The 23559-nt window shown below is 43.2% G+C and overlaps 2 protein-coding genes and 1 long non-coding RNA gene across 4 annotated transcripts in view; 1 reads left to right on the forward strand and 2 right to left on the reverse strand.

The window, feature by feature from the left end:
• Positions 1–11366, reverse strand: part of LOC128906640 (tyrosine 3-monooxygenase-like) — a 40783-nt gene extending 29417 nt beyond the window's left edge. For both annotated transcript variants that reach the window (XM_054194176.1, XM_054194187.1), the window contains exons 1-4: positions 10015–11366; positions 8919–9093; positions 5095–5183; positions 1138–1205 (exon numbers count right to left, since the gene is read on the reverse strand). In XM_054194176.1, the coding sequence (XP_054050151.1) occupies positions 1138–1205; positions 5095–5183; positions 8919–9093; positions 10015–10212 (530 nt within the window). In that variant the 5' untranslated portion in view covers positions 10213–11366. The remainder of the gene's footprint in view (positions 1–1137; positions 1206–5094; positions 5184–8918; positions 9094–10014) is intronic.
• The window catches only part of LOC128906648 (uncharacterized), a 112793-nt gene extending 94680 nt beyond the window's left edge, over positions 1–18113 (forward strand). Inside the window, exons 3-4 of the long non-coding RNA XR_008465265.1 lie at positions 8965–9147; positions 17573–18113. This is a non-coding gene — a long non-coding RNA (uncharacterized LOC128906648). The remainder of the gene's footprint in view (positions 1–8964; positions 9148–17572) is intronic.
• PAH (phenylalanine hydroxylase) overlaps positions 14916–23559 on the reverse strand; it is a 39540-nt gene continuing 30896 nt past the window's right edge. The window contains exons 9-13 of the mRNA XM_054194202.1: positions 22765–22821; positions 21631–21726; positions 21211–21344; positions 16767–16882; positions 14916–16166 (exon numbers count right to left, since the gene is read on the reverse strand). Coding sequence (XP_054050177.1) covers positions 16123–16166; positions 16767–16882; positions 21211–21344; positions 21631–21726; positions 22765–22821 — 447 coding nt within the window. The 3' untranslated portion in view covers positions 14916–16122. The remainder of the gene's footprint in view (positions 16167–16766; positions 16883–21210; positions 21345–21630; positions 21727–22764; positions 22822–23559) is intronic.

Below are 23559 nucleotides of genomic sequence, written 5' to 3' on the forward strand. Positions count from 1 at the left end.
CCTTCAGTTTCCAAGTATTATTTTCTTTGCCTGCACCATGAATATTTGCTGTAATGAAGACAGAAATGGCAAAATAGTACAAGATTAGCAGCAGCTTTGTCTTGGTAGGTTCTAACGTGTGCATTTTCTCCTCTGTTCCAGTGCAGGGAGAAAACAGAGGGATATAGTAAGTAAGGGAGCCATGTTCTGCTTTACAGAAGAAAAGAGAGGCCTTCAGGCTTACCTTTACCTCCACTGAAGGCAGTCTAGGAATGAAAATGCAGTGTGTGCCTGGAGGGTTCATCCCTGGAGGATGTGATCAGCACAGTATCATTGCAGAGAACGATTCATAAATTCATCAGCAGAGACCTGGCCAGGCGTACACTGCATGGCTATCGATAACTTCTTTGATGGGTAGCCTCCTCTCCTTTTCCTCACTGTTGCTTCTTCAGTACCTCTGAGTCAGTGAAGCGTGTGTCTTTGCGCTGTTTTGTGCTGCACTAACTGTGATATATGGTGGCGGTGAGAAAACGGCACTCAAATAGAAGCCTCTCAAGACTTGGGAGATTTCACCAGTTCCTGGACATGAGCATGATAATCCACAACCAGTTCTACGTATACATCTGATTGACTCTGTCAGACAGCAGTGTGATTCTGGTGAAGTTTTGCACGTAAAGGCAGAACCGTTTTTGCCCACCCACAAGAGACCTGAGAGGTTTTTAGGTAGCTAATGCACATGACTAGAGACATTTTTTGAAACAAATAATAAAAATAGGAAATTGCTTTTCTTTGTCAAAAATATGTTCCTAAACATTGCTCCTTATAGTTCCTTGAAAAAGATTAGCCTCAGGAGCTAGTCCTAAAAGGAACTGCAAAACTGAAATGGAAGAATTGAGAAATCACCTCTGCTAAGACAAAATACAGCACTGAAGGAGATGTGAATGCAATCCTAGGATTTTTATCTTAAGTTATATTTGATGTGTTGTGAGAAAAGTCTATTTCATATTAAGCAAAAGCTTCTGTGGCTGAATTCTGTTTTCTAAAAGATAGCCCCATTGATACATTGACAAAAAATCAAGTCTTTGGTATTTCTTGCACTCAAAGATATCTGAAAGCACATGTGAACTGCTGGTGTCTCTTCAGCAGCCTTGTACTTACGCTCTGTAATTAAAGGCAAGGTCAGCAAAGAATGCCCTCCGTTTCTTATACTCCAGGTCGGCGAATCCCTGAGTTAGAAAATAATTCAAAGTTTTACATTAAGAGAGATTTGTGGGCATAAATAAATTTGCTATTCAGAAAAACAAAGCCTCAAACAGGTTGTTTTCTCCGAGGCAATGAATCTTGAGCCTTATGAACAGGGTAAGCCAAAGTCTGCATTCAGTTACATCCACGACATTTTGATGAAAATTCTGGGCCTGTGACCAGAAAGAAAAGTAACATGGCTTGGTGGGAAGGTTTTGGAGTTGTTCTTAAACGCTACATCACAGTCCGTTACGCTCACAGTCAAATTTAAATGCAAATCACATTAAAAATGGAATTGCAATAGGAGCGTCACTTCTGCTGGGGAAAAGCTGAATCTCTGAATCATTTCTTCCCTGCCCTAAGCATGACAGTTGCAATATAGGGCTGTGATGGCCGTGATGGTACCAAAGCTAGTACCACCTTGCCAGAGAGAGTATACTGCGCCTGCACGATGCCTTCCACTTCAGGAGTCCTCCTCACTGGCTAGAAATCATTAAAGCCACCCCTGAATCTGTAGAAAGTACAGGCTTTTAGCAAAATCCCCCCTTGCCCATTTATTACCATGTTATGATAAAGACAGATTCAGTGGTATCTCTTTAAAGGGGCAGTTTACTTATTAAGTACCGGAGTTTTCTTTTTAGCCCCTCAGTGTTTACTAGAAGTTGAGCTTCAAGCAGACTTCTCCAGCTATTAAATATGAATAAGGATGTGGAATCAAATTCCTTTGAATTTTACATCATTCATAATAGGAATAAAATCTGAAATCTGGCACTGTGTTACTAATATAACTCATAAAGCTGCGTTGATCAGCATCACTGTACAAATATTTAGTATTCTAAAATATTCAGAATTTACTGGAACCACTTTGCATACTACAAGCCAAATTTCTCCCTTAGGTTTATTCACATAATTTTCAGTGTAGCAATAATACCAGTAATACTGCAGTTAATGAGTATTGTGTGCGTGACTCTGAGGAAAGAACTGGATCCCGAGAGCATGTTTATTTTTGTCATGTGTTATGGATAATATGTTCATTCAGATGCCACCCTTGCTTGTCAGTAGCTGTAACAAGTCCATGAAAAACACATGGAAAAGCCATTGGGCCAGACTAGCGTTGATGCTGTGACCTCTCAGCTTTGTGCCTGCTGTTCCCAGGGCTCTGCACCCACCCTCTGAGCAGCAGGAGCCTCCCTGGGGGGCTGCTGCAGCCAGTGTCAGGGTGCCCCAGGGCCTGGTGTCACAGTGTCATCTGTTTGCTTTTCTGGCCATTAAAGAGACGGTAAAGAACAAAGTGAAGCTCTTGAGCTGGACAGCCCAAACTGCCTATTTGGTAGTAAATGGATATGCAAAATCTCTGCTGAGCTACCTGTACATCAGCGTATTTGGTACTTCCCTCCAACCTGTCCATTTCTGAGCCATGCTCGGCAGCACAGTAAATGAGCCTGCGCTGTGCTTGCTCCTGCCACAGACAAATGATTCTCAGCACCTGAGCTAACTTGTTTCAAGCTAGTTTAGGTATTTTTACATTACATTGCGTTCTGCAGTGTGGACTTTTCCCCACTCAATACTTTGGTAACTGCACCACTTGTGCTTTCTCTAATCTCTTCAGTGCTCACACTGGCAAAGTAGGAGGGGAACTTAGTCCAGTTCAAGGAATTCCCAATGTGCATTCATTTATCTCATGAGAAACAGCCTCAGAGCTACCTCAGGAAAATGACAAATGCTTGGATTGTTTCTATCAGAAAGATGTGAGGAAAATGAAGGATGTCCTGGTTAAGGAGAATATGAAGCTTCATATTCATAAGAATATGAAGCTCTCCTAGAGCATTAGTCTTTAATAAGTGATTCTCAAAAACAGAAGGTAAACTTGGAAAATGAGTTTGTACCACACAGAACTGTACATAGCTAACATTAACATCATGTAGGTTAATAAAAAGGTCTAAATAGAACTCAGACATTTAGAGAAGGCAATGACAAAATCGTGTAGATTCTGTTGACACCCATCTAAGTCTTCCTTGTATTTTTCAGTGCAGTCTGTGCTTTTTTTCCTTTTTATGCATCACTTCTATGGGATGTTTGGCAGAATGCTTCACAACAATTCCATGACCTCCCTTGTCAATCAGCAAATGGCCCTTTGGCTTATTTGTCTGTACCTAACTCATATCCCATCTGTACTAAAGTTGGAAAACTTTGATGAAAAACAAGTGTTTGTTTGTTTGTTTCCAGTACTTTGCCTTACTAGTATCGTCACTAGAGCAGGACTCTACAGTGCATTTTTCCTCTTCCTTCTCTAGAGTTTCTGATTAGGGCAAGGCTAAGAATATGCACAAAAAACTATTATGAGTAAAGCCCTTTCTGCAGCCCGCTGAATCCAAGGGAATCCTGAACCCAAGGGAAAACCCACCACAAACATTCTAACAATATTTTGCCGAGTATTATCAATAAATACTGCTAAGATCCCGGCTCCAAAGACCTTGTGAGAAGTCAGATGTAAATTCGGATTATAATCTTTCCAACTTGCTTCATATTTATACTTTAGATGCTGTCCTGGTTTGGGGTGAAACAGGGCCAACTCTCTGTTCAGTGAGAGGCTCTTGCTGACACTTGTTGCTGTGGCAGCCAGGGTCAGCTGCGTTGGTTGTTTACGCCATGGAGGGGTCACACCTGTGAGGAGGAGTGGACAGGTCAGGTGACCCAAACTGACCAATCGGGTGTCCCATCCCATCTGCCATGCTCAGTATAAAAGCTGAGGGAGCAAAGGGATCAGGTTGGCTCCTCTCTGGGGAACCCCCTTCAGTAGGCTGCTTCTTGAATGGCTCTCTTCAATGGCTGATGTCTGAGGAGGACCCTGTCAGCTCATCTGCCTTTTGATCCTGGTCAGTGTATTCTAGTTCCCATTTGTCACTGAGTCCAGTCTGGAACTTTCCCAGTGCCTGCTGGTGATATCTTCCTACAAACTTCGTCTGTTTTTGTATATATTTATATATATTGTATCTAATTCATTATTTCCTTTTTATTTTATTATTAATACTTCATTAAAGTAGTTTAGGTTTTTTCTAAACTCATAAATCTCTTTATCTCTCTTCTTCCTCTCCTTGGAGTGAGAGGTGGGGGGAGAGCATCTGTTGTCTTGTCATTGGCCAACCCAGCCCAAACTGCAACAGCTGTTTACCTTGACTGAAATCACTAGACCTTTTAAGCTTCTGCAGTCACACTTAAATCTCAGTGTGGGTATTACATCCATGAATGAGAGCTGCCACTTTTTTATCTTAACTTCTGTCTAGACAATTTTTGCAAGTTTAAGGATAATACTTCCTGCTGACGGATCTGAGGATCTGGTATTTATTAGTTACTAGCTGTTTGCCACTTGTCCTCATTACCATCCTCTGTGTATCTGCACTTGAATGAGATTTGTGGCATATGCAAAATTAAAACACAGATATGGCATATATCAAAGGTCAGAACATAGAAAACACAAAAAGCAGAAAGCTGGGGAACTTGACTCTTATGTAGACCAGCTAGTACAAAGGGGGCATACTTCAAATATATCTGGGGTGAAGTAACAAATGAGAGTTTTTTTTAAAATAAACAATGAAATGTGAATTCACAGTAAAGAATATGTTGAATAGAAATTACTTCAGCATGTATCTGATGCTAATCATATGTACCTTGATGAATGGGGACCCATAAGCTTTTCTCATTGAGTTATTCATTCTGTACTCCATAATTGCACTGAAGATCAGCCTTTATCTGATCCTTCCTTTTTTTGCTGTCCTTTCATGGGTATTTCTTTACTCCTGAAATTTTCCTACAAAAATTTCCCTACAGAGAGATTCTTTTTAAAAAATGAAATAATAGTGACATTAAACTTACAGGGTGGCCGTGGTCTAAACTGGGATCATAGTTAGTGATCAGATGGTGACACTTGTCCAGATCTTGGATTTTTCTGGGGAACCAGGGCACTGGAGAGAAAGCAGCAAGAGTTAAATGAGATAAGATCAAATAATTTTTAAAAAACACAGAAAATAAAAATCGTGATGAAGATTACAAACTTTCTTTTCATCAATATCTAAGAATATTCATATCTACATATCGTATGTAATTGACTGCTGACCAAACTGGCAGACTGGATGAAAAATGATCTGAAACTGACTTGCAGTGATAATCTCTCAGTTTTCATTAGTAGAAACATTTTTTAAAGGCAAAACCACTTCCTCTTAGGCCAAATGAAATGTGTCATTTGACACGGCACAATACAAGTTCCAGTGTTTAAAGGGTGGCGACAAAGAAGACGGAGACTCCCTTTTTACAAGGAGTCACATGGAAAAGATGAGGTACAATGGGTACAAGTTACTCTTTGGGAGATTCCAATTGCACAGGAGAGGAAAATTTTTCACCATGAGAACAATCAGCGATTGGAATAATCTCCCCAGGGAAGTGGCGGATTCCCCAACATTGGACACTTTTAAGATTCGTCTGGACAGGGTGCTGGGCCATCTTGTCTAGACCATGCTTTTGTCCAGATGATCCTTGAGATCCTTTCCAACCTATTATTCTATGATTCTATGAAATTTATTTCTACACTTTGGAATTAAAAAAAAAAATGTAATCATGTCTAAACAGTAGTCTTAGATTTTTGTACCTTTAAAAGTGAAAACAACATTTTAAAAGGAAAACACAAAATTTCTAGAGACAAAACAGGCCAAGAAGTATCTTGACTTCCGGGTTTTTACTTCTGGCTCATTTTTATTTTATTCAGAAAAATTATTCTAGAATTAGCTGAATTTCCAAATAGTTTCCTTCCCCTGAAGCGAGGACCTTTTTCTGGTGACTAAAAGAAACAAAGTGTGCCCATTTTAACTTTGGTGCCAGCATTTATAACCAATGAATTAAAAAAAAAAAAAAAAAAAAAACACCACCTGAAAAAAGACAAAGTTAATGCTGCTTTCTGAGGTCAGACTGATACCGTGGTCAGACTTAATGTGTTACAGCTCAGAAAAGGTCTTCTTGGGGTCACCTTAATCTCATACTTGACAAGAGGAGACCAGGCATCTCTGTACTGAATGGCAAATTTAGCCTTAGCCCTATTATAGTCTATCCAGGCAGAGCCATTTCACAAGGGTACAAGACTACAAATGCACACCAATGTTAGGAAATTCCAATTCTTTCATGCCGTTATGGGCAATTCTGAAGTAAGAAGGAAGAAATACTAGTCTGACAGATGTCTTATGCCTACCCAGAATTTTTTGCTGAGGCTTTGCCTTAGGCTGTACCAATGGTCTGCATGCAAGATGCCTGTCCTTCCATCTATGGCCATATCTCCTCAAAAACTGTAAATGACCATAAGTCCTCCAGTGTATGTCCCTCATACACATCTTGTCTAGCCCTTACTGAGTCCTGGGAGAGGGTAGACAGGCTAAAGGAGAGGGGGAGAAGGACCATGGCAGAACCGTTGGCCTGGTCACAGAAATGAATGCAGACAATAAAACAGGTATAGTGCTGACAGATGCCAGTTTGGCTGCAAATGCCTCTGCTTCATGGAAGCAGGGATAACCGCTGCTTTTCTCAACTGAGTACCAAATTAATTTGGGTTAAAGCTACTATAGGCAGGGCATTGTCTTGTCACTGTCCTTCAGCAAACTGCCTGGAAAGGCCCGTCTGGCTCACCTAAAATCTCCAAAGAAAAGAATAAAAAGTCCATATGGGAAAAAAATAGATTAATCCAGGACCTGGAGCCTTAGGTGGTGGAGGTAGCCAGAATGTACACACTTGCATCTTTGCTGATCAGTAAGCATGTTTATACAACTTAGATACCTCCTAATTACCAATATGCTCTCACAGGCATCTGCTAACCCCACTAGAAAGTGAAGCTGCAGCTAGCCTCTTTTAATAAGATATACCAGTAAAAGGGGCCACTAGCCAATCTTAGACCTAGAGGTTAGCTGAGCTGAAAGTCCTCTGACACTCTAGCACCCCCAAATTCACCTCAATAGGACCAAAAGAGTCTTAAGGCTAAAACCTCCAAATCCCCGGTTCTTGCTGGTGCCCACACCTAAGGCGTCTCTGCGGGCTACAAATACCAACTCTCTGACCCTTTCATCTTGAAGTCAAACTAACTTCTTAGGGCACTACTGAATTCGGGAGTCTGAAACACACAGAAAAGAGTCTTTACAAACTAAGGAGTGCTGTGTGTAAGTCTGAGATAACTTAAAATGGAAAGACTCTGGCCATTTGCATGCCAAGTGTATTAATTCTAGCATCATTACATCCAAAATAAGCCTGATTACTTTTACGATTGCTGTTCAAAACCATAAGAAAAAGGAAAATGTGAAGAAAACTATGTCCCTAATATTCCTCTGCTTTAACCATAAACGCACTCTCTTTTAACAGTCCCTTGTTTCTATTGTAGATCCCAGCCCCAGCACACCTGAATCTAACTGCTACTTCTGAGCACAAACCTCTCAACTCCCAAGAAAATCCTAAAGACATGCTGCTTCACTTCCAAAATGCTCTTCGGCTCTCCAGTTTCCCTAATGACAGTGATACCTTTTTGATATCCACACAGTCCCTGCTAACAGCTTGGCATGGAGTGCCTCTCATCACTAGCCTGAAGGTGAATTTCAAGCAATACCCAAAGGTGTCCAAACAGGAATGTATTATCAGAAAGCTCCCTGGGGATTTCTTCTTGGCCTTGTCAAGGGTGGGAAACTTCATGGCAATTCTGTATTCAGAGAACTCAACATCTGAGATGGACCCTCAGCCCTCTCATCTATCAGGGGCACCTCTGGCACCCTCAGCATTGTCTTAAGGGTCTCTAACAGCTTGTTGTACTCACCAATCCCCTACCTGCCTGTAAACAGGAAAAATACCAGTCTACCTCTGGCAAACTCACTTCTTATGCTGATGACTGGTAGGAATGGTGACTCAAATACAGGACAGTCAGTTGAGTAGCCACTTGCAACACTTTGCCAGGTGAAATGCTGTTCCTAAGGTTCCACCTTGGAAGCTGTATAACCTCCAAACAAGCTTTTCAGGTGGCCAGGAAAATGCCTGGTGCTCTGTTACTCCAGACTTGGCCATGGGTCTGTTCTCTACAAGAAGTTCATCTCCTGATTCTCCTACTACCTGCAGACTTTCTCCTGACCCTCTCTCCCTCTTGCAGTCTTGAAGCTTCTTACAGCTTGTTGCATTCAGTTCTTCTCAGTGAAGGAGCAATCTACCTCCAGTCTTACTGGACCCAGATAGCAGTGCCCAGGACACCATGAACAGACAGCTACTGCTTCTTTTAACAAAACCAACACAATATGCTACAAGTGAATGAAACATTCAGACCCTTTGCTATATCACTGTGTTCCCGTCAAGTATCTGTGTTCACTCTGCAGAGCTCCAGAGAAGTCAGTTCTCTATACCGCTCTCAGCTCTAAGCCCACAGTCTTCCTACCATTGAGGAGTTTAGAGTTTCTCCTCAACTTCTTGCTTTGCTGCTCTGTCCTTCTCATGGCTGGCTATGACAAAGTGCCTCCCTTTCCACACTAATGGGAATGGTCCCAATTCAGGGGAAACAGTCATGCAGTGAAGAAAAATGAATGCACGCTCACCATTTCCCAGACTAATTAAATTACTACTGTGAAGCTAATGCTAAAAAACATACTCCAGAAAGAAACAAAACAGCACTGACAGATGTATACATCTCTTACCTTTGTCTTCTCTGATAGTTTTCACATCTTCTCCTACTCTCTTTAGGGAGGTGATAAGGATACTAACATCAGCACTGTGAACTTCACACTCAACAAAAATGTCGAGATCGACAGCAGAGTTCTCGGGCTTTTTGGCTCGTCTGGTTTCAAAGTGATGGATCTGAGTTTCAAACATCTGCAAGAGACAGATGCTCATATGATGAAGCTTCTCCAAAGACTGAAAATCCAGGTAAGTCTAGATACCCTTCTGCAATGTCTTTAAAAGGTGACTAAAAGAGGTCTTAACAAGAAGCGTGTGTTAAGCAATGACGCGTAGTAACGCCCAGTTTAGAAGGAGCTAAAATACAGGCAGAGTTAAAGATTAAACACTATAGAATTACGTAGAGATAGGTGGAGATGAAAGACACAATACTGTTGACTGTAGCATTTCATCTGTTCAGAAATAACAAACGACTGGCTGGGTAACTCTTAAGGCCCTGGCAGAATGAAAGCAGATCTATTGATGTATAATAACACCATAATCATTAAATAATTGGGAATGATTAAAAATAAGTAACAAATAAAATACTTTTCTTTTGAGTTATTCATTTTCAAAGATGAGAGTGAGCACCTGGTAGGCATACTTCAAGTGTCCAGAATATATAATGCCTGTATGGTTTACAGCTCTTGTATTCTCTATATCTCCTGCCAAATACGCAGAGAAAATTCATTGGCTCCTAACATCCCCACAATCTGAATGCTTGAAGTGCTGGCCTGTTGTTTAGAGGTGGCTGGCCAATACAACTGCTAGAAAGAAACAATAGATTGGAATCTGCTCTGAACAGCCCTTACATAAAATGATGATTCTTCTAAATGACTGTGTCCAGCTGCTCCCTCCCTCCATACCACTTCCCTTCTTCACCCGGAGAGGCCAGCCAAACTCTCTGAGCAGCTGTACCAAAACCGGTACAAAGACAAAGGGGTAAGGCAGATGGAGGCATGTCATGCAGAGAGCAGGAGAAGGGTGAGAGAAGGGGAGATGCAGAGTGGGAGAGGTGAAGGCAATAGGGACAGAAGAGAGGGTTCAATGGAAGGAAGGGAATGATGAGCTCTGTACCTCAAAGATTTTGGCTGCCCTAGAGAGCTCAGTCTTCTTCACATTGCAGAGGGCGAGGGTAAGGATGAGAGTGGCTGTGCCATCCTCCCTGTTGGAGTCCAGGCTGCCTCGCCTGTTCAAGGACTCTATGGCATGCATCTCTCTCTCCTTGCTGGCCTCTTCCTTTTGGCCTGAGATCCCCACCAAGTTGGTCTTCATTGGGAGACCCTGGAGCAGATTGCAATTGACAGATGTTGAGTGGAAACTGCCTGAGGATGTGAGTGCTTCTTCCAGAGCAATGGCCAGGGGATGTGATGGGACTGGAGATGCAGGGCGCCTATGTGGGTAGTGAGATCAGAGCTGACAGACAGCAGCAAACCAAGGTGGTTGCTACTGTGTTAGGTGTGGGGACATTTATGTTGGCCATGACAGACACATCAAGGGAAACTGCCTGCGTAGGATATGCGCAAGAGCCCAAGATAACCCTCCTCCTCTGGGTAACTTCAAAGCGCGGCCCTCCTGCTCTGTTTGAAGGTGTCTGCAAGCTGTACACCCCTGGAGATGCACTCCTTTGTGGAGAGGCAATTAGCCTTAGCCCCATTTACATCACCCAGTCTGGATCGCCCTGCATAATGTCTGAGATTGCCCTTCCTCCCCAACCTCTCTTATCTCACTGGGGCTCTCTCTGTGTTGACCATGCCCACAGGGAACCAAAAATGCTCTTTCTGCAACACCAAGCCCAATCCAGGTGGTGTCCTCTCTGCACAGACGCAATTGTGGGAGTGCCAGAGAGACCTGAGCCAGAGTCAAAGTTCATCGCCTATTCTGAACTTTTCCTGCCCACATGATCTGGCCTGTCCCACCCTAGCCCCACAAGACCTGACTGCTACCTCCAGGCTAAGTTCCTCTGTTGGAATTTGTTTCTGTCATGATTTTTGCTCCAGTGAAATAAACTTTCAGAAAGTCCAGGGTCACATCATTCTCACAGCTGGCAGGGCAAGCTCAGGGAGGATTCAGCTCTGCTCCTCCCAGGGCATGGCATCCTTTGACATCCGTATACATGTTTCTGGGTATGAGCACCTCTGTCTTCATGCCCCAAGTTACAGTGTGCTGGAATACCCTTGAAAGTCATCTTGCAGGCCCACCGGGAAGGTGACCTCTCTGTCCTCCATTTGCAGGTGGAGCTATTTCTGATGTGCCCCTTAGCTGATTCTGACTGGGCCACACAGCCCGGTGCTGTATTGCTCTTGTCTTCCCTCTGGCAAGGGAAGAAAGACAGTGCAGCCAAATTTTGTTCTCCAGAGACCATGATGGCACCGTGTTTTCCTTTGGCCCAAGATGGAGCACTGGGAAGGTCTCAATTTCCCCCTCCATCGCCTGTCTGACACAGACAAACCCAAGGCAAATTTTAGAGCACCATGCCCAACAGGTGGGTCTCAGCGTCCTGAGGAACATCGACCCATCCAGACCTCGGGCACTGCAGGCTTTGCAGGACGTGGCGAGTGCCAGCCCGGAAAGAGGTGTCCCCCCGGCCGTGCCCAGCCCTGGCCCGGGCCGGGGCGCCGCGGGGCTCGGCGCCGCCCGCGGGCAGGGCAGGGCCAGCCGCTGTCCGCGGTGCTGAACCCTGACGGGCTCGGGGCTGCGGCACCCTCCGCTCCGCTGGCTGCCCCGGGCGCCCCTCGGCCCTGGCCCAACTCATGTCCCAGCGAGCTCCGGTAGGGCAAGGGTGACAGAGTTGCAGCTACAAACTGAACGGGGTGGGGGGAAAAGTGAGCTTTAAGGCGGGGAAAAGGCTCTTCCACTCCCACTTTCCCCCAGCAGCTGTGGCAAGGCTGGGCACGGGAGAAAAAGCTGAGCTGACTATCTGAGTCCAGACTGGGCCTTTCCCATGAAGGGTGGGTGCATGTATCCCCACATCCAGTCTGCAGGCATGGCACGAATGTCAAATTGCACAAGGTCTCCTACTCCAGCTACATGTAGGTGAAAGCCTTAGGGCTTGCCGTGCGTGTTTAAGGCACTGGTCACAAACACTGGCAGAGCAGGGCCATCGCGCTCCTATGGCACTCTTTATGCTATAATGTCAGAGTCCCATTTCTAGGTGCTAGTACAGCACTAAGCAAAATGGTCTTTGGGTTTCTCTACTGAGAATTGAGGTTTCGCTACAGAGCCAGACTGGACTCATCAGCCAGTGTGACAGTTGAAGCAGTCTAGCCAGAGCTTTGTAGCCCATTGCAGAACCAGCACAGAGAGCCCTGACTCTCCAGCTGATGAAATGTCCTTCCTCAGCCAGAGGACACTGCAATACCACCTTGAATCCACACTTGGAGAAGGCCCAGGAAGACCTCACCCATGACATAAGTCAGATCTGCTGAGACATCCCCGAGTCCTGCTTTCAGCTCTTTTGGGGACCTCTGGGAGAGTAGGAGGAGGGGTCTCAGGGTGGGTGCTGCAGTTTAAAGGGCTATGCAAGGACTGGAGCACAGTGTGTCATCCTTTCCCATGGGGACAGGCAGAAGGGGGGATCTCCCACCCCAAGAATAGGCTCATCTCCTCTCACACAGCCCCTGAATGGACATGGCTTTAAAAGAACATGGCTGATTGCCACAACCAACCTGCCCTTTTTTCATCTGTTCCCATTGCAAATATCTCCACCCTCTATGAGCACAGTACTATTCATTTGTGATGGATGCAGCATTAATATTTCTGTTTATTTGGGTTAATTTAAATGGTTACATTTGAACATTTAAAAAGTCTTTTCTGCCAACTGCTAGCGTGGTTTGAAGCAGTGAAGAGACAGGCTTTAAAAGAATGCTCTCCTGTGGAGTCCTCTTGTGCTTAATCCCTCTTCCAATAATTTCTGCATCCTTTGGGGAATAAAGCATCCCTACTCCAAGACTACTGTCATATCTAGGCATATTAAGACAGCCAGAGGAGACCACCTCCCTGTGTAACCTGTGCTGGCAACTCCTCCCTCATCACCATTGCTGACCTCAGCCAAGGTCACTGCAAAGGAAAAGGGCCTTATGAAAGGGTTTCTTTTGGTCACCTGAAACAGAGCTGGAAATGGAGATTTTAAAAATGTGATCATAGTAGGATAGAAGAGAGGAATGGTATAGAAGAGAGGAAGGTTTCTTAAAAGAGTAGCTTGGGATAGGTTAGTCAGAATAGCATACAAAGAAGTAGAGCAATCAAGGCTTTGCCGTACACTTTGAGGTAATTACATCAAGAGATTTATTTCTTTTTAATATCAGTTTCATGTTCAAGCTCCATCATCTAGTTTGGATGAGTGATACTCAACCAGTCCAACACAGCCTTTTTTGAGTTGGAACCCACTTCAAATGGGCATTTCTCCCTACCGGGGTATTTAATTCTGATAAACCTGTGTGGATACATTGCAAAGAGGACCTACGCTGGCCAGATAATGCAAAAAGCATTTTGATACCCACCTTTAACTTTCTTTAGCATGGAAATAAGTAGTCAAACATTAAGAAGTACTACTTAAAATGAAACCCATTTGTACTATTTAAAGCACATATGCACAAGCTAATTTATTTTGCAAGAAAATCTACTTTCAGTACATTTCCTCTGCTTTTAAAATACTGAGCATTTAAGTTTTTCTTGTCTCTCATTCTCGCTGAACAGTTATATTATGCTGCTTTGGCTGGAGTTATTGCTCATTTAAATCTGCATTAAAGGACACAGAATCAGACTTGTGCCATCAATATTCTTTAACCATTCCACTTGCACATAAAACACAACCATGAATCCTGGGTTCTCAATATCACTATAGATTTACTGCTGCTGTCACTCATAACAACAGCCAGAAGCAGAAGAGCTTGGAAAGCTGTCTGAGGATTAGTTTGAAAGACTGCACCCTTGGGATGAAATTGTCTCTTTGTGGTACAGAGTTACCTTATGGATCCTATTATATTAAGAGAGAAAGGGAGTGGGCTACTTCACACTTAAAATACATGCCAAGCAGGACTGAAAGATCTACACAGACATTGTCATGAAAAAAAAAAAAAGGAAGAAAAAAGACACAGAGATTAAAAAGCTTACTTCAAAGCACCAAAATGATACCATTTTGCATAAGTGTATGTCTATTGAAAAGGCTTGCAGCTGGTATCCTTAGATTAATGTTATTACCCACCATAAATATAATGGAAACAGCTGTACTTCCTATCTTCCTAAAGGATGATGCTTACGTTAAAACTCCATTGATTTTCAAACTATAAATACAAGAGTAGTATAAAAGTAGGTGTGAGATTTGTGGACCTTTGAATCCCTCTCCGTCTTTGGACCTTCTAACAGAAATGTGATTCCTGAATCATGTTAGTATCGTGATGCAGAACTGTTTCAAGCTGGAAATACTGTTCTGCTTTGCTTTCCTTTGCTCCATTCAGTTCCAATGTACAAGTGCTGATCTCCTTCCTCCTTCAACTAGGGAGCTACAGGGAGGCATTATACAGTGTGGATCTGCCTAAGAGGTCATTTAGCTGCTTTGAGTGAAAGTTATTGGATAAAATACAGAAATAGATTTCTGAATGGCAAAGGTTTCCTCTCTCCATGGTTCAGCCATTGGGTTAAGCTGGAATCACCCTTGCTTCCATTTGCTACCTCAGTCAAGCTATACTCCAGGAAAAATAAAAATGCTTTAACCAAAAAAGGGGGATTAAAGCTCAAGTTGGAGAAGGAGACTCATGACTTATGAGACTCATGACTCATGAGAAGGAAGGAAGAAGTATCATGACTTAGGAGCTGTCTTGAAAGATACAGTGTCTGGGTTTGAATGCACTCAGATTGGGACTCAGCTAACCTGGGTCTTCCCTAGCTTTAGTGGTGACTCTAGCCACAGACACAGTGAGTTAGGAGTTGGAAGGCTCTGATGTCTTCAGCTGCATTGTAAGAACCACTTCTTGTCCATTTCTAAATTGTTGGTATCCACCTTCTGGATTGTGTGTCCAGAAAATCAGGAGATACCTTGTAGCAGTGCTGCATAAAGCACTCTCAGAGAAGGACACACCCAACACAAGGTAGCCTTCACATGTCAGCCTTCCAAGGTGAGTAGCTGAGTATGTCTATTAAGAGACGTCTCCCCTTTCTGTGAGCTGGCTGCTCCTGAATCATCTCTGAATCCATGATGTTACACAACATTACAGCCAGTACAGCTCTGAGTCTGGACAAACAACGCCTTGACGTCCTGTCCTGTCCTTAGGACATCTGCATGATTTCTTGCTTGCACAAAGTATTGACAGGCTGACGTCACATCCAACTGCAAAAAGGCACACGGACTTGCCTTTAGGTAACTCTCCTCTGAAGGGGCTTTTTTGTGGGTACTGTATTGAGGCACAGACTCCAAGCCCTGGATAGGCAGCCTCAGAGTCTTTGCTTTGAAAACCAATGACACATCACAGCATACAGCATTCCTGACCTGCACAAACCTTTGTGGGATTGGTGCTTGTTCAAATACAGTATATTTATTCATGGTGATAGATCTTTGTTAATGAGACTGCAGAATACTTGCTGTCTTTTCTGATAGCATCTGTGCTTTGGATCAATGGCAACATTGCATTTTTAGGAAAAAATATATATATTTCAGGGTAGAGGTGCTTATGTGTAAAAGTAGAGGTACAGAGGGTCAAGAGGTATATGTATACCCCCCGAAACATGTAGAGTTTGGGACTCAATGGGAACCTCGCACAAATATGAAGGACTGAGGGAAGAATGACTATGGGAGAAAGCGAGGTGGATTAGCCTGTTAGTCATTGCCGTCCTGTCCCTGGGCCTAGAATGGAAATGCAGCCTTACATCTACAGCAGACTATAGCTCTGCATAGTGGATATCTCCTTCTTCTTTGGCACAACAGATGTGGAGACTTTCCACAAATTCCCAGAACTAAGGTAATTTTTATGCATTAGTGAGAAAAAATGGATTAGTGTTTGAAGGCCAAAAGAGTCAAGGGTCACTTGCAGGTGTCTCTTTCTCTGCTAATCTATAGTAATTAAGATATATAACATAAGCATTCATGCAGTACACAGGAAGATAATAGACTGAGGCTAGATGAATACTGGCATTTGCACATGGCAACTTCTAGTCAGTAGCCAGTGATTAGCAAGTTACAGTGAATCTTCATTTTATCTTCTGGAGGGCATTGCAAAGGATCCCCATCTCACCTGCAAAAGAAATAATTAGGGTGGTTAATCCTATAGCTAGCCCATTTCTAACACTCCTGTATATATTTACCCTTTATATCCATTCCCTGAAAGAATAAGGTGAACAAAGCAGTGCTGGATTGGACACATTTATTAGGGCCTTAGTGGAGTAAGGTCTTCAGAGTCAGCCCTTTGCCTTCATCAGCGACACAAGGATGGCTCACAGGACCAGGTGTGCTGGCTCTCAGCCAGCTAGCCAATGTTAGGGGGAAAAAGTATCAGGAAAAAGGCAAGAATGGCAAAGAAAATGTAATTAAAGCCAAGCTGTTCCTTTCCTTCCTTACCGAGAACAGCTAGAGCCACACATCAGAATCTCCCACAAGGCCTTCTGGCCTTTCCTAGCACCTCCACTAAAACTGTAACAAGCTGCAGTCAGGTGGAAAAGCTCTTTTGAAGCTTGGCTAGAATAAGAAAGCAATTTTTGCACCAGAAAGGAGATGTGTGCCGCTTGATCTTTTTCAGGCTCAGAGCATTAAATGCAACCAGAGGAAATCTGCTTTGTGGTTGCTATTCTGATCCAAGTTTTGAGGAATTCAAGGTAACAAATCTGTGGTTCCTTACTATTGATAGTGTCGGCTAAGTTCTTCAGCTGCTTTGCATTGTCCAGGACTTCAATCCTCTGAGTGTAGGGATTGTACCGAACAGAGAAAGGGCGAGGGATCGTTTGAGCAAATTTCCTGAGGCAAAAATACAAAAACACATACAAATTTACAAATCTCCTGTTTTCAGTAACTCAGTCTTTTCTTGGTGTGTGCATCTGTTGCTGAGGAGAATAAGAAAATCTGCAAGAGGAAATAACTGAAATTCCTGCCGAGTGATCTGAGACATACAGCATCCTGTAACACACTTGAATCTGGGTTTGTCTTTACTACCTTTGTTTTTTTCCAAGCAGGACTAATTATGCTATTGGCATGGCAACACTGCTCCTGGTGTAGGCCAACTATGTAGCTATCGAGATTTGCCAAGCTTGAAAACTTCATTTTCCTTTCCATAATGCAAAATATAGGAATGCTGATCCAAATTTGCAATTTCTGGGAAAGTAAGGTCAAGTACCCATGCCATCCTGACATAACAAGGAGGAAACAGAGTTCTAACTTCTGGCATGGTTGGTAGTGCCTTCCAGGTCACTGCAAAGTAGGAGACAGTCAATGGAGTGAAGCAGCATTCTTGCCACCCCTTATTTGCAGCCTTCCCTGCTGCAAAATAGTTAATTCCATGGCAGAAACATTAAGATTTTAGTATCTTGGGAAAGCATTAATTTGCATAACCACAGAACTGTGGAAAGGAGGACTCTGAATGGGATGAGAGCTATTGTTCCACGCTCCTTGTAGACCCCAGCAGGATACTGTCTTATATATCTGCTTCAGATTACCGAAGTTATTGCTGAAAGAGGAAGGAAAGCACGCAGGAGTTGATTATGGAGCCCCACTATACAGACTGTGACTCGGCATGGTAAGTCCCATACGCCCAGAACTGTGGAATGTGCTGGATGCCACCTCCACATTGCTCCTTCAGTTTAGTCCTAATTATTGTCAGCTAAGGCCATTGTCTCAGAGTTCAGTGTGAGCAGGCCACAAGGTGTGACAGTGGAAAAAATTTTGTTGGCTAGGACGAAAGTGTTTAGTAGCACCAGTCCATTTTTTTCTAAGGGGAGGAAAAAATTAGAAGACAGTCTTCCTACATCTCAGCTGAAGGTAAGATCCTAATTAGAAGATGAGTGCCTTAAACTGAAATATTTTAGGTCAGCCGCAGAATAATTTTTCAGGGAGGTTTTCTATTACACGCAAACAAACATATCCAGGTGCAAGCCACAAACACACGCACTGAACCAACTGCTAGACCTCTATTTCAATTTAATCACTTTTCCAATTTGGTCATTGAACCATATAAAAGAAGCTCCAAGATTGTTTTTATAGAGTAAGGCACCATCTTCCACTTTCTCAAGGAACTTGCTACTCAGTTAGAGAACTATACAGAGAAGATAGGAACCACGTACAGGGTTTTAATAGCACAAACCAGAAGAGAAGGCCATCTTTCTCAGGTATTACCCCAGAGAAAAGGGCAAAAGGAGAGGCTTCAGGCTTATGATGACTGAGGAAACAGCAGGAAAGGTAACTAGGAAGATCTTGGAGCTGGGGAGCCTGGGGCAGCAGAATATCTTGAGTCTCGGTATGTGTTTGTCTGTGAATGGGGGGGAGAGAGAGAGAGAGAGAGAGGAGACTGCAGGTCTGAGACAAGTCCCTGTGTGGTATCTCCAAGTGAAAAATTTGTGGAGTGTGAACCAAGGCTAACCCCCAGTGTATTGGTTAACATCCAGAAATACGGTGGTGGTTTTTTTAAACAGAAATAGAAATATTGCTGTGAGGTGGAACCCAAGCTGAACTCCAAACAAAATCTGCGCCATTCCTGTTTCAAGAACAAGAACTGAACCTGGACCATTATTTCAAAGTCTTGTTGAACTGGAACTGAATCTGTATTTCAGTCACAGATGACTGAAAGATTTACTGTGTAGCCCTGTAGTCTTGTAAACACACTGCTGGTAACAAGCTGGAGGCTCTGTATTAAGCTAACCACACATGCCTCAGGATTGGGTTTATTAGGTTTGCTTGCAGTTTTGTTTAGCTGTAATAGCAATTGGCTAATGACCATGTAGCTATTACCTAATTAGTTTCAGTTTTGTTTAATTCTGAATAACTGTGTGCTATAATGCCTGTCGTTAATAATTTTTATACATGCAGGAATAGCAAGTAGTTACCCTGTACATGGTGAACTAAGTCTGATCCTAAAGCAATGATGCAGCATAAAGGAGTACCAGCATGAGCTGAAAACAGAGGTCCTAAAGGCACAAGCCTAGGATGATGCTGGTGGTCCTTGGGCTATCATCAGCTCCCCACTGGCTGGTTATTAACAGTAAAGCAAACTTAGAAGCTGAGGAAAAAAATGGTTTAGAGGAAAAAAAAGGGACAAAGAAAAAAATATTTAACATAAATTGTAATATCAGAAATAACACAGATTTGCAGATCAATGTAGAAAAAGCAAGATGTAAAGCATATTAGAAAACATCAAAATATCCCTGAGGAAACTTTGGACTGAGGGTGAAGAAAGGAAGCATCAACATCATCCACCCCCTCACAAAAGAGAGGAAGAAACTCCATTCATTAACATCACAGTCCTGCTCTGAAGACCTCAAGATGCTGAATACTTGACAACTCCATCCCCCACCACTAGACTGAAACTGTTCACTTAAGACACAGAAAAAAGTGTAAGGGTCAGCATAATGTCAGAGGAAAAGGAGTGGATACTAGGGGATTTTTTATACAAGAACTTTTAACTGTAGTATTGTTAAAGAGATTTGCTTTGCATTAATTAGCTAGCTTTGACCCTAAGTGATGCCCATCTTACAAGAAGGGCCAGAAGGAGGATCAAGGGAACTACAGGCCTGTCAGTCTGACCTCGGTGCCAGGGAAGGTTATGGAGCTGATCATCTTGAGTGCCAACACATGGCATGTGCAGGACAGCCAGGTGATCAGGCACAGTCAACATGGGTTTATGAAAGGCAGGTCCTGCTTGACAAACCTGGTCTCCTTCTATGACAAGGTGACACACTTAGTGGATGAGGGAAAGGATGTTGTTTACCTGGACTTTAGTAAAGCCTTTGACACGGTTTCCCACAGCACTCTCCTGGAGAAACTGGCTACTCATGACTTGGATATGTGTACTCTTCGTTGAGTAAAAACCTGGTTGGCTGGCCAGGCCCAAAGAGTGGTGGTGAAAAGAGTTAATTCCATTTGGCAGCTGGTCATGAGTGGTGTTCCCCAGAGCTCATCGGGGCCAGTCCTGTTTAAGATCTTTATCAATGATCTGGATGAGGGGATCGAGAGCAGCCTCAGTAAGTTGGCAGATGACACCAAGTTGGGCAGGAGTGTCGATCCGCTTGAGGGTAGGAAGGCTTTGCAGAGGGATCTGGACAGGCTGGATCTATGGGCTGAGGCCAGCTGTATGAGATTTAACAAGGCTAAGTGCCACACTTGGGTCACAGCAACCCCATGCAGCGCTACAGGCTTGGGGAAGAGTGGCTGGAAAGCTGTCTGGCAGAAAAGGACCAGGGAGTGTTGGTCAACAGCTGGCTGAATATGAGCCAGCAGTGTGCCCAGGTGGCCAAGAAGGCCAACAGCATCCTGGCCTGTATCAGGAATAGTATGGCCAGCAGGACTAGGGAAATCATCTCCCCCTGTACTCAGCAGGGGTGAGGCTGCACCTTGAGTACTGTGTCCAGTTTTGGGCCCCTCACTACAAGAAAGGCATTGAGGTGCTGGAGCATGTCCAAAGAAGGGCAACAGAACTGGTGAAGCGTCTAGAGAACAAGTCTTATGAGAAGTGGCTGAGGGAACTGGGGTGGTTTAGTCTGGAGAAAAGGAGGCTGAGACCTTATCGCTCTCTACAACTATCTGAAAGGAGGTTGTAGAGAGGTGGGGGTCGGTCTCTTCTCCCAAGTTACAAGTGATAGGACAAGAGGAAATGGGCTCGAGTTGCACCGGGGAAGTTTAGATTGGATATTAGGAAAAATTTCTTCACTGAAAGGGTTGTCAAGCATTAGAATGTATTTAAAAGACTTGTAGATATGGTGCTTAGGGACATGGTTTAGTGGTAAACTTGGCAGTGTTAGGTTTGCAGTTGGACTTGATGATCTTAAAGGTCTTTTCCAACCTAAATGATTCTATGATTCTGTCATTGCAATGGGACTAATAATAATTTTTTGTTGCATTTTGGTTATACAGATTAAAGTCTTAACCACAAATTCCTTGCTTCCTGTATAAGGTATCTTCCCCTTATTGCCCATAACAAGATTTTGAGTGTAACAACTGTTTAATCTTTTTAAGCATTACTCAACTTTTTCTAATGCCTCTCAAAATGCTACTGTCAACCCAAGACCTGTTATGGCAATGGGATCCAAGGTATTGGCAATGGACAAGAAATTGGGTCTTATATGGAATGACTGGATTACCTTAGCTTATCTTTTGCATCTTTAAAACTTTCAGCAACATAGTAGACAGGCTGGAACTCAGTAACAGGGTACTTCTGCACGGCAGTCTTCTCCAGGACAAGAGGCTGAATCTCAGGCTTACTTGATAAACAATACTATGAGCAAAAGGGTAAGAAATTTGTTTTGGTTAAAAAGTGCTTGAATTTACTGTGAAAGAAAGACAGCGCTACTGAATGCCACCCAGTTTCAGACAGGAAAGTTGCTCCCGTGGAATACAATGACAATGTCACTTACTACAGAAGAAGCAAGTATTTCAATTAAATATGATGTTTCGTGCTACTTCTACGTATGACGTATGAAGCAAAATAAGGATCTGAAGACATTCAGAAGAGAAATTCGAGCAATTATCAGTAACTTTGAAATTTATTCTATAGGACACACCTGCAGCTCCCCAAATGAAGACAGCAGCCCTGCACCATATGCCTTAAGTGAATCACCTTCCTTACATAGTCCAAACTCCACCGTAAACCAATAAACCTAGCAAGAAAATTAGACAGAAACATATGATTACTTGATCAGAGTAGGTGCACATCGTTGATTTGAATACATTTAAGGTTCACATTTCCATTTAAAATTTTGCCATGTGTCAAATATCAATTATATAAATACAATAAATGTCCCCACAGACTGAAATTCTTCTCCTGGAAGGGGCACAGTGCTAGACTCAGTGTGCCCGTGAACCAGTTCAGTTCCCTGACAAACACAGTTGTGCTTTACTGTGCTTACATTTGTCAGCAGAGCAGACACAATGAAACTATAGCAATTAAATTTCATTTTGGCTGGCCAATCCAGTTGAAGTTTGAACCTTAGTTGATAGAAGTTTGAACTTTAGTTGATAGAAGTTTGTGTCCTGTTTCACATAGAGGGCGTCTAGCTGCAGCAGCAGGAGAGGGAATGGGCTGTTAGTGCAATATTGAAGGAAGGTGGTGTGTGGCCCAGCTTGACTTCTTGGTCTGTCATTTTGAAGGGATACCTGTTCTGGCTCAGAAGAACTACCTCATCTATCAGAAACAGCAAAGATGGTGCATTGCTTTGCCCAGGTGTGTTGGCGCTGGGGACACTAATACCACAGGCATATACTTGTTTTTGTTTGAAGTTTGCAATTCTGGGTCTCAGTAGTCTCAGAATAGAATTCAGGCGAGCCATACTGGCTGCAGAGGACATTATCTGACTAGCAGGGTGGAAGAGAAGGGGCGCTTATAGGTAGAACAGCTACTGAAGCTGCCTCCTGAAATTTCCTGTGGTGATGTAGTAACATATGATCTCTTGCCCAATATGTTTGTGCTGGAGGAAATCTTGTTTGGGCTTCTGTGTTTAATCACAACTGTCACTTTGAATAAGGGGTGCCAAAGTTATTTTCCTTTAATGCAACTGTTTCAGGGTGGGGTTTTCCAATCATGGACTTCACTCTGTTCCCATTCAACTCTATGGGAGTTCTATCAGTGGCTTCAGTGGCAGCAGAATTAAGACAACACAGGGTGCTTTGGAAAATTGAGCCTTCATTTATTAAATTACCGTAGCGAGTTTCTCGATGAAATCATCCGGAGCTCCCAGAGATGCCAGTCCAATTTCCTGTAACAATAAACCATTATTCTTCAAGCTGTTTATTGCAAACATTCTTCCTGTCTCGTCTTATGTAATTTCTCACATTTTAAATGTTACCATCACTTACTACCACACACAAATGTTTACAGGACATGTTCCTATCGTGCAACATCAATTTTAAACCAGAAATCTCTCCAGAAATGAACAAAGGGTCCTGTCCAAATGTCATTTACAAGGCATGATCCTTGGTGCAAAGCTCATTGAGGTCAAATAAAATTTTCCTCTTGCTTTGACAGGCTTTTTATTAAGTCTACAACGCACACCCATGAGAATGATACGGTCAGAAGGAGGTAAATCAGTCACATTCCCACACCTTAAATACTTCTTTTTGTTTTGGTGGGCCCTGATTGCAGGAGTTTTCCTGAAGCCTTGAATTAATTATTTTTTCTGAATAGCAGGGCATGATTTGAAAGAGCTTATTCATACCTTAGGAGCCAATGGAGACTTTCCCAGTAGGCATGCAATAGCTGGATTCAGAAGATGCCCACACAAGACTGTATAGAACCAGGTACCTTACTTGGTTTGCTCAATGCAAAATCAGAGCCCCACACCCATACCGACAGCATGGGAGCAGCCATCACCATGTCAAATCCTAGTAAGCCAAGGTGCAGTAGGGCTTATTTTGAAGGAAATTCCAGTTTTGGAAAGGGTAGAGCCTGAGGGCAATACTGAATGCTTGCTAACTACATCAAGTCGACTTTTGTC

This window comes from Rissa tridactyla, chromosome 1, assembly GCF_028500815.1.
Source record: "Rissa tridactyla isolate bRisTri1 chromosome 1, bRisTri1.patW.cur.20221130, whole genome shotgun sequence".
Classification (NCBI taxonomy): Eukaryota; Metazoa; Chordata; class Aves; order Charadriiformes; family Laridae; genus Rissa; species Rissa tridactyla.